At 44.6% G+C, this 11,049-nt stretch overlaps 1 protein-coding gene across 3 annotated transcripts in view; it reads right to left on the reverse strand.

Moving 5' to 3' along the window:
• The window catches only part of ITSN2 (intersectin 2), an 83,721-nt gene that overhangs the window by 1,618 nt on the left and 71,054 nt on the right, over positions 1 to 11,049 (reverse strand). For all 3 annotated transcript variants that reach the window (XM_062638425.1, XM_062638424.1, XM_062638426.1), the window contains 10 exons: positions 7,164 to 7,285; positions 6,123 to 6,229; positions 5,334 to 5,517; positions 4,399 to 4,497; positions 4,058 to 4,225; positions 3,009 to 3,221; positions 2,199 to 2,320; positions 1,602 to 1,684; positions 1,351 to 1,434; positions 917 to 1,090 (listed from right to left, as the gene is read on the reverse strand). In XM_062638425.1, the coding sequence (XP_062494409.1) occupies positions 917 to 1,090; positions 1,351 to 1,434; positions 1,602 to 1,684; positions 2,199 to 2,320; positions 3,009 to 3,221; positions 4,058 to 4,225; positions 4,399 to 4,497; positions 5,334 to 5,517; positions 6,123 to 6,229; positions 7,164 to 7,285 (1,356 nt within the window). The remainder of the gene's footprint in view (positions 1 to 916; positions 1,091 to 1,350; positions 1,435 to 1,601; positions 1,685 to 2,198; positions 2,321 to 3,008; positions 3,222 to 4,057; positions 4,226 to 4,398; positions 4,498 to 5,333; positions 5,518 to 6,122; positions 6,230 to 7,163; positions 7,286 to 11,049) is intronic.

Consider the following 11,049-nt stretch of genomic DNA (forward strand, 5'->3'; position numbering starts at 1 on the left):
GGTCTTTTAATACAGAATAGGATGGAAAATATGCCTTTATGTCACAGTTTGATCTAAGGCCTTTAGAAATACAGTTCTCTTTCAGAAGGACAATTTCAAATGTTCTCCTGCCTTAGAGCTGGAGGGTCAGAGATGATGGAACCTGTTCACAAGTCAGCTGTGATGCTACAAACATAGCTAAAAACCAGCAACTATGTTGGCTCAGCCGACTTCTAGTTAGGCTCATAGATTGTTCTTTTCACAAGAACAACCACCCCAAACAATTACTGCCACTAGTAGGTTCACAGTCCTATTCATAAATTATAAATCCTCTTTTATGGCCATGTCATCTTGGGGGGGGTGTGTGCATTAAAAGGTTTATCAAGAACTGAAAAAACTACAGCCTTAGCTGTCCAATGGGGAGAAGCAGCCTAGCAAAGTCATGTTACTGCACAGGAGAAAAGACTGAGCTGTAGTTACATGCAGGATATCTCAGGTCAAGGCAGGACTGTGCAAATGTGCAATAATCAACTGTGTGGCAGAGCTCTGATAAAGCACTTAACGTTTTGAAGAGTACCAGAAGCAACTGGCTGCCAAAACCGTGTTCAAGCGAAAAAAGAAAGCTTATCAAGCTCTTGCTGTGTAAATGTAACCTAGCACTTTCTTTCTGGGCACCTACAGTGCGAGAGAAAAACTTCTGCTTTCAATTTCTTTGTATCCCCAGTCTCACAATTCTGTGCCCAATACAAAAGTGGGATCAGACTTGCCCAGAACTGTTGGCTCCAGAAGGCTACTGAACCTCTGAGGAAGGAGGTGTTGTTTTTAAACAACATTTCTCAGGAAGCAATCACACAGGCTCTTGGAACTGCTGGTGAGGAACTGTGTAGCCCAAGGCACAAAAAGGAATTCCTTTCCTGAAACAAACGTCCACACTTACCATCAGGTGAGAACTGATCCCTGTCAAACACGGTGATACACAGGACATCCTGATAAAGATCCTTGATGAAGAACTGGCAGTTAAAGTTCCACTTGGGGTTCAAGGTGTCTTGCAGGGTCCTTGTAGTGTAGCTCTGAGAGCCCATGCTGATTTCACAGTATGGGTTGCTTTTCCCTAGACACAGAACAAACCATGAAACACCTCTGAGGTACAGAAACCTCCTTCCCCATCTGGATGCTGCCTGGATACACATCGATTGATACTACTGTCCAGAAAATGTGAGGCAGGCAATCCATATATCCTACAGCAGCACAGAGCTGGTTCCTCACTCACTCCTCTGAAGCTAAGTTAATGGCTAAATTGTTCAGAAGCTGTAGCAAGCCTTTCTATGCATTTCAGGAATAAAAGCAATTTGACACTATTCCTTCACTTACCATTGGGCTTACAGGCCTTTAGTTCTGTTGCTTCAATCACATGCACCATCAAACGTCCTATTCCTGAGGTTTTCTGTGAGCGAGCTGGGAACAAAGAAGTCAGAAACAAATGGACTGCCTGCAACTGTAAAAAACGGCACTAGATCTGAAGAGGGAGATCAGATCCTATACAGACACTGTGGCACCCTCCTGAAAAGGCCCTGCCCACGTGTCCACATGGATGACAGGGAAATACAGAATGTGGTAGGTACCTTGATAAGCCTTTTCACGTTTCTTCTTCTCAGTTTCAATGTACTGCTCGGATGCTGCTTTGATTTTCTGGACCCAGGCAGTACTGCAAAGAGTAATCCCTATGGTCAGGGTCATACCACAGGCAGGAAATTATTCTGTATCAGCAACTCTGCTCCAGTCTTTTTTGACACTTTTTTCCCCCCACTGTGTTTCAGAGGCATCAGAAATCAAGCTAGTTTAAAGACTAAAGTAATGGAGATTTTGGATTTAAATTAAGTAAGTGGAACTGCTGGTTTATTGAAGCATGCTGGGTTATACTAAAGACTGACCAGGACTAGAGAAGAATCCTATGGGATGCTGGACTTTGCATCCCTAAACTAGTCTTCTGTACAACTGTAACATCAAGGAGCAGTAGATGTGACTGGAATCCGCTGCACAAGCAGAACAAAAATCAGAGAAAACTTGAAACGCAAACGAGAGTCAAACCAATTTATTTCCTAACCAAGAGACTAAACCCTGTTCTTGAATGCAGAAATCCCCTGTGTCTGCCCACTGGAAACCCAACCCACAGCCATGATCGACAAGTTTCAGCTAAGATCTACATTCTCACTACTCACCGCTCATTAATGTTGTCAGTTTTAAGTGTGTAAACTCTGTCAATGTGCGATATGTGGAAAACTGGCTCATCGCTTGAAGGGTCTGTGGGCAATTTCACTAGGACTTCATTAAGGAAAACAGGCTGAAAGAAAAGCAAACATCAGTGTGGCAGCATCACTCTGACAGTAAGTAGAAACCCTACAAGGATGTTTAAGTACACTGTATTACTGCAGGGAAAATGAAAGTTGTAGGACACAGGATGAACAATCAGATCTCCGTGTAAAGGATGTGAAAGAGACTGACAGAAAAACTACTCAGGTGATACACTCCATTCTGTCTTCCTAGATGGAAAGCTTTGTGAAAGGGGCAGGACTGCGTAAGCAGAGCTGCAGTGTGGTGTTTGGAAATCCTGGAATCTCTCAGGTTCCCTGTTGGAAAGCAGCCCTTCAACTTATCTCCCCAGCTGCAGAGTCTGGAGAACACGCGCTGTGTAGACACAGAACTTAAAGTCTTGCACCTTGTACTAATTTCTAAAGAAGGTATTTTCTTGTGGAACTTGTACAAATGTAAGTCAAGGTCCCTGCTTCTGAACCCAGCTGCTCAGGCACGATGCTATTTCTGCCCTTTCACACCAAAATGGATGGAAGTGCTTATTAAACTAGGACACAGCAGCCTGTCCTTTTTTCCAGGGACTAAGCCAACGGCATGCATGCCCATAGGACAGCAAATGATTAGACAGGGCCAGGTGGCTAATCCTAGCAAGGAGAACAGCATTCCTCATCGGAATGCCAGGTTCCACTATATCAACATGACCACCTTGATTCACTCACCATTTTGTACATTTTGAACTGGGAGTTGGACTTGGGGCTGAACAGTTTATCAGAGCCAGAAGATACAAACTGTTTAACCATATAGGTGAGCAGGAGGAAGTCATTGAAAAGGAAGCCATACAGCTCCTTACTGCTCTTGGCCTTGTACAGCTTGCCACTGTGCAGGAGTTTCCGTGGTCCCAAGCAGTTAGTGAGGGAGTTGAACACAGGTTGCTAGGAGAGATAAAACACATTAGCAGCAACAAGTTAATGCAGAGATCAGTTCCTGCTCCTCTTCACAGCAGAGGTTGCTCAAGCTGCTCAAAATGCTCATCTGTTTTGTTTAATGAATTTAGTTACAAATGAAGAAAAGGGAAACTGTCTTATGATCTGCCATGGTATCAGCACTACCCCCAGCTTAAAGCAGTTTAAGCTTTACCAACACCACACACATGGGTCTGACTGGATGACGGCATTTACCTCATGGCACTTTTCTGTTGTCCAGAAGCCTTGTTTAAGAAGAGCCTGCAGAGTCTGCAGTCAGGTCACCTCTTAAAGGTGCATGATTAGGTGATGGAACTAGGACAGACCTTTCTGGCCTGTCAGGTCATGGTTCCTTATAAGCCAGTGAAGAACTGTCACAACACCTCATTTTGAAGGCTGCCCTGAAAGGTACAGGAGCCTGAACCCCACTTATCTTTGAGGATCTGGCATTGAGGGCTTCTGTGACTTTTCTGCATGAAGGAAAACCTTGGGAAATAGACACTATATTAAATTCCACCTAGTAACACCTGACTCAGCATGAACAGAACTTCAGAGATCAGTTATTTCTGTTCCTTTAATGGTTTTAATGGTACCAGTTTTGAGACGATAATCAGGATTTCTCCACTGCTAAAATCTTGCAAACCCCGGAGCTTGTCACATTCTGGCTGTGAGCAGAATTTAATAAAAGCTTCTCTGCCAAGAGCTCACCAGTGGAACTCTCCAACAGGAGATGTTAGAAGGACTCCCATTCCCTCCCCAGTCTGACTTGGAAAAGTCTCTGCCATACAGCACGCCAACACAGCTACCTCAGCAAGGCCTTCGCACTGGACGTGGGACTGAATCCATTCCAGCCTGTCTGAGTTCTCCTTCTCGCGCACCCCTTCGTTAACTTGAGAGCACAGCTCCTCCGCACGTTCCAAGGCAAGTTTGAGGTTACTGTGATCTGGGTGATTTTCCGGAGTGTTCTCTAGGATCTGGTATGGATCAAAAAGGGAGAAAGCAAGATAAAAGCAGAGGTAAGCACAAGTAATAGTCCTCCATGCTCTCAGGGAAATCCCTATAAAGGGACGAGGCTTTTTTTTCTGCTTTTGCTGTCAAGATCAAACTCAAAAGCGTTCACCCATAAAACCTTGCTCAGGGTACTCACACTCTTTATGAGCAGAGGGTAGCGGGTTATTCTTTGCATAGGTTTCAGGAGGAAACTGGAGAGGGGCATTCCTTTGCAGCGAGGGTCCAAGGCAAGTTTCTGTGGTGCAACCCAGAGATTTAACAGAGACATTGCATTACTCATCCAGAAACAGCTGCCTCACCACACTAAAAACTATCTGATCAGATTCATTTTTCCAGGCATTCCAAGAAATCTTAGGTTTTTCAGAAAGCAAACAACAGTCATATCTAGAACAAACAGGAAAGCTGTCACTGTACCTGGACGCTTTGCCAGCATAAGCCGTAGCGTCATTGTTCATGCAGAATCATTACATTCAAAACTGTTCCAGCTTTTATTTTGGCATTACAGGCTCCACTCAGGTTGAAAACAAAACAAAGCCATAAAAGAAACAATTGACTGATGTCAACAGTTCTGGCATCTCTGCTTTCATGGTCTCAAAGCCACTGCATCAGCTGCAGCATGGCAGCAATTCCTTACTTACTCCTGCTGTGTGCCTGCCTGTGATGCTCATGGCACACCTCTGGCCCCAGCTACATCCCCACTGCTCAGACACACTGGATTCCAAGTGCATTCAGAACAACAGCTTTTTTATTTCAGCTCCACAAACTCTTACCCCTTCTGCCAGCATGAATTTTTGGGAAGGTGCAGATACTGGCACCATAGGTTTGTGGGGTTAGTGTTACCCTGACGTAACAAGCAATGAAATGGGAAATAGAGAAATAAATTAGCTAGAAAGACAGGTATATAAATAAAAAGCACACACAGTGTTACTCATGGTCATCATACGAATACACCTTGGCAAGTTCTTAGCTGTTTACAGACTTTTCTGGGTTATTTTGCTCCAGTCAATGCTGGTTAAATGGGCTCCTGTCATTGAGGAAAGGGGAAGGCAGAAAAGCCACTGAGTAAGATACCTTTAAGTAGTCTTTGAAATCAGCATCTTCATCAGTTTTCTGCTGCAGCAACGAAGCCCCATTAAGCTGACAGCTGCAGAACCGAATGTAGGCCTGCATGTGAGAGAGCTCTGCTGCCAAGATATCCCCGATCATCTGCACTGGCATTTTTTCTCCTCCTGTTTTCTTACGCACTCGCAAGGCTCTGAAGAGGAAAGCAATCATCATCCAACTTGGCTGCCAAGTCTGCGAGGCCTAAATGAAGATCCTCACTACATCCACCATGCGAGCCAGTGAGGTGAATTCCCTCCCGTGGCACGGGCGCTTCCGGGCAGCACAGGGTCCAGCCTGGACCCCCAGGCACTCTCCGACACAGCCCGCTGAACCTGAGGGGGTCTGTGGGACTGAGATGCTGTTTCTGACACAACCGGCATCAACCTTTACGTTCAACCAGCACCCCATTTCTATGAATTATTAGCCACTTTGTCTCTATCTTTACAGAGCAGAAGGTTACTTTGCCAAAAAGGGAGAAGATGCCTCCTGTGCATGTGCTTTTTCTGTAGGCTCTAAGTTATTACAGCAAATATGCATCTGTTCTTCGTGCTTATTCCTTCCCCCCTCCTCCCTCCTCCTAACAGCTCCTTCTTTGTGAGGTAATCTGAATGTATTTAGCTGTTGTGAATACATGCATGAACAGGAAATAATAGGCAAGGACAGAAATAGTTACTCTAAATGAAGAAAATTTCCTGGGGAACGAAACAAGGGAATGAAGATGAAGAGGAAAACATGAAAATGCAGATATGTACTCACTTCAGTAGCTTTGTATTTGACATGATGAGTTCCTTCCAGTTAACAAAGATCAGCCCCATTTCTCCTTCTGTGAGACAGCCTGAATCAGCCATCGGTTTTTGGAAAACCTGCAGCCAAAAATCAGAGAGGTGAGCAGCTCTTCAGAGGCGAGAGCAGCCCAGCCTCTGGGTCAGCCTAGCAGTGATTTTGCTTTTTCTGAATGCTCTGTGTCCAACTTCTCCAAAGTTAAAAGCAATTCCTTACTGGCACTTGTGACAGCTGCTGCTAGTTTTCCTAAGTGTGTGATCTCTTTCTGACACTGGTATCAGCATCTGCAAACAGGGACAAGCAGTAGGACTTGCAAGCAAAAGAGCATTCCCTTGACTGTGGAGTCAATGGCTACACAAATTCCACTTAGGCATCCCTCCAACGTCATCTCCAGAGCACTGGCAGTCAAACCTATGTGCAAAGCTACAGTCTCTTCCAGGGCCTCCCAGTGCAGTACCTCTGGGTAGCAGAATTCATGTGTAACTCAGTCTATTTAACACCTTTAACATTTCACCACACAGCTGATTCATACGGAGAGGTCACATCAGATGCCCACGGTCACCTAATGCTGGCCAGTTTCTGCCCTGCCTACTGAGGTGCTCGTGCTTCCAGAAATAAAACTGGAGATGAAGGGAGACAATAAACTTTCATGGCGCTTATACAGCTTGTCATGAGTCTATTCAGCTTTGCCAGACACCCTGGCCCAGCCCATCACCTGCACACTGAGCCCTGGACTAAGGGCTCAAGTGTGAGCTCACTAAGCCCAAGTGAGCTCACTAAGTCCAAGTCCTAAGAACAGGACTTGGAATACAGGAAGATCCAGGTAAAATGATGGCGTTCACAATGTGGCATTTTTGCCTGGTGGACAACCATGTAACACGCACCAGAAAGGGAGGTGCTCACACACCTTTCTTCCTCAAGCCTTTCACAATCCATGAGAATCCCTTCATTGTTATTCATCAGGACAGAGGTGGGTTTTTTTCCAAATGCATTTTCACATCCAAGACATCTCACCTCTAAGACGAGCTGAAGATCATCCATATACCTTTCTTCTGTCTGAATGAGCTCATGAATGTAGCCCTGCCTTTTCCTCTCCATCGGCTGCATAGTGTCAAGGCTCTGGAGATCAGCACACCCTACAAAAAGAAAGCCAGTGTTTTAGATCCCACTCAGGCCATCAGATCTGATGAATTAACAAAACTGCATCTACACAGAACAGCCTGTAGTTCGGCCTACACACACAGCCAAACCCTGTCCGCAGCAGGAATGGGTTTCAATACTGAGTGATGCAGTGACCAGCCTCCTCCCCCTTTATGCTGTTTTTCAGTCACCTTTTCATTTCTTTGAACATCCCTTGCTCTTGTACTGTGGTGCAGAATAAGAATTCCCGACTTCCTGCCCCTCCATTTGTCTCACATTTTTTCTCATTTCTTCTCCTTTTCTGCTACAGAGTTTCAAAACTCATTTTTCTCTTGCCTTATGCAATGTCTACAGGGAGATGAAGTCAGCTAAAATGCATCTGGTTCTGATTTAGGACATTGCCCCTTTGATCTCCACCCTATTTCTAAGGTACCCTGCTTTGGTTCTTAATTTAGGACACAAACCACCCGTACAAACTTGTAAAGTTAGAATGCATAACATTACAGTTGTGTAACTTCACAGTTGCACAACTTTTTCTTCTCATTTAGAAACAAAATGAACCTGAAACACATTGAATTATTCTTATGCATCAAGTGTGAACAGTCACAATCATGCACAGAACACACAGACATTCAGCAACATGAAGCCTGAGTTTTCTGTAGTGACGTGCAGACCTCACAGCTTCATGCTGCTTTGTCTCTACTCAGACATGTTAGTAAGCATGACAACGTTTGAGACTTGGCAACTGAATCAAAAACTGGTAAAAACAAAGTGGTGAATACGTTTAAGTGGGTGAAGGAGAGCACAGAAGTCAAACTCTGATCCCTTTGTCCGCCACCGCATGCGAGCAGGGTACTGCCAAGTGGCAGGGTGGGGAAAAATGACACAGAAGCAATCACAGAGCATTTAAGGGCATCCAGCTACAGCTTGGCTTCAGGCTGTAATACAACGTGAACTGTGGCCTCTGCAGAGAGCAGGAAGACATCCCAGGGACTCATTTAGATCCAGTGTTTCGAGAGGAATGGTACTTTCTGAAAACTTACAGGTGTCCTGGAAGGCAGTGTAGCACGAGGGGCTGTAGGTCACTGACCCTTGTCACCCTAACATGTCTAGAACACTAGAACTTGTATTTATTCTATTAACTGGCAGCATATAAATCTGCTTATGGGAAGGCTGCTCTAATTAATGTAATTAAGTAATATTTTTTGGGGGGGAAAAAACCCAAGAAACACTAAAGATTTAGCTAAACTTGATGTGATAGGGGCCTAATAGGGAACCGCACAGGCTGGTGCGCATCCTGCTGCACCGGCATCAAGCTGCTCTGAAGGACCAGCAGCCTTCAGCAGATGAGAAACACTTGTCAGATGAAGCTTTATGATACCCTTCAAAGTATTTTAACAGGGAAACTGAACACCAAAAGGAAGTAAAATAGTAAAGGCAAAAGCTAGATTTAAAGTCGGGACTCTTCAGTTGTTTCATACCCCTAAGTAGGATCACAGATCTTAAACTTTCTGACAAGATTTGGAAAAAATGCCATTTTTTATGAGAAGATCAGGGATTGCAGTGGTTTTGATTGTGCAGAATGCTGTGTCTGCCCTTAGTTATTCCCGAAGTTACAATCAGGCCAAAATTAGATGAGAATAAGTAATGTTACAGATCAAAGTGATTCCTATAAAGCTTGGTATCTCAATCCATTAAGACGGACTGAGGCCAATAAGTGATACTTCTGGACTCTAGGATCATTCTTTAGTCTGCCCACAACTGAGTTTAAGCCCATCTGGTTCCCAAGACATGAGATATTAGGATAACTGAGGGCTTGCACAGTAATCAGACTTTACTGTCTAGATCTGGCAGTCTCAGCACTGACCTTGGGGGTTCTTTTTCCTGCTGCAAGGTGCTCTCCTGCAACCAAAGCAGGGTTAGACTGAAGCCCTGTTGCTGTTTGTTGCTATCACAGCTGTTACAACAACCCCTATGCTTGGCTTTGTGTCTCTCTCATGCGGACTGCTTAAAGCTGAAGCAAACACTGGAAGCAAAACAGGCCTTTTTTTATGCTCTTAAAATAGATTTGGTTTGTAAGCTCTTTACCAGTTACAGAAGTGCAGTTAAATTAACTGGCTCTTGTGCTAACCTTGTGTTTGGACTATCAGCTTTTGGGATGAACAGGAGAGGGCTATTTCATACTTAAATAAGCACTAGTGAAAACATCCCAGATTTTGATGGGTCTAATGATACTGGTATAAACCCCCCCAGTATGCAATCCACGCATCTGATTTGAGAGGGTGAATTCTCGCATTTGGATAGGAGAAGAAAGGCGAATGAGACACAATAAAACAACCTACTATGCGTTTGCCAATGTTTTTCCAAAGTGGCCGCAGTGGCTTAGGGGTATGGAAAGAGTGGATCTACATTTCTACTCATTCTCCTCCCACATTCCTGTTCCCTTCTTTCCTTGCATCAATTCTGACACTTACCTGACAGCAAGCAAATTTTGAGGGGAAAAAGAAAACACTGGTTTTCTGCTAGTTTAGCAGCTAGGAGTGAGTGTGGAAGCAGTAAAACCGCCTTGTTTTTTTGACAGCTGAAAGCCGTTGGTTTGGTTTCTTTCTTCTGAATCATGGAATCACAAGATGTTTGGGTTGGAAAGGACCTTGAAGCTCATCCAGTTCCAACCCCCTGCCACAGGCAGGGACACCTCACACTAGACCAGGTTGCTCAAAGCCCCATCCAATCTGTCCTTGGAAGCTTCATCCCAAGGTCCCCAGATTGCTGAGGAAAAGCAGCGGGAAGCTCAGCTCCCTCAGGTGACTTAGGCTAAGAGGTTTATATGACCTTGGGAAGGCAAGCCAGCCTGCCCCTAACAGCCAGAGCAGGGGACTGCTGGGCAGCTCAGGCAACCTCAGCATGATCTGCAGAGCTCCCTCCTGACAACATCTAACAGAGCAAGTAGTGAGTGTCTGGTACCTATCAAAGCAGAGGGCATGGCAAGTGAGAGATGCCATCTGTAACCACGGTTCCTTTTGTGATAAATCCTGCTCTGCAAGATGAGGAAGCAGCTGTCTCACCAGGGCAGGGTAAAACAAGCTGGAGAGTTTATAAACAGGAAATCCCAGTCTTTAAAGTTGTGTTTAAAATTGTGCATCCCTCTCCAAAGATACCTGAACAAGAAATACTTTCTCCCTACTAACATAACTAGCCCTGCATGAAAAACTACCGCATTTCAGAGTCAAAAGATGCTCTCCTCTGCAGGAGAGTCAACTGCCTGAAAAGCATGGGGAACGGGTAGAAATCCCTTCCAAATACTGACATGTTCTGTATTTAAGCACATTCAAGGGGAAGGATAGCACTTTCTGTAGAAAAGAAATCCTCCAATGAAAGAAAGATGAATGAGACCTACCACCATTGAAAAAAAAATCCTTTTTTAATTTGTTAAAAAAGGGGGAGTGAATTACAATTTTTCTCTTAAATGCCAATTCCAGAGAATTGAGGTAAAAGCCAGATGGATAAAAGGCTTTCACGGATGCCCAGATCTGCTTGGGCATCAACTGCTTTGTCCCCTTCCCCAACAAACTTCCCCAATCAATGAACAATGAAAAAACACATTAAAAATTACAGCTCTGGAAAGACATCTTAAACCTCAAACAGGAGCTCAGGCACTTGTCACAGATTAATAGAATCACAGCATGCTTTGGTTTGGAAAGGACCTCAGAGCTCATCCAGTTCCAACCCCCTGCCATGAGCAGGGACACCTTCCGCTAGA

Source organism: Pezoporus occidentalis, unplaced genomic scaffold (assembly GCF_034315485.1).
Source record: "Pezoporus occidentalis ecotype Australia unplaced genomic scaffold, CSIRO_AGI_Poc_V1 ctg57, whole genome shotgun sequence".
NCBI lineage: Eukaryota > Metazoa > Chordata > Aves > Psittaciformes > Psittacidae > Pezoporus > Pezoporus occidentalis.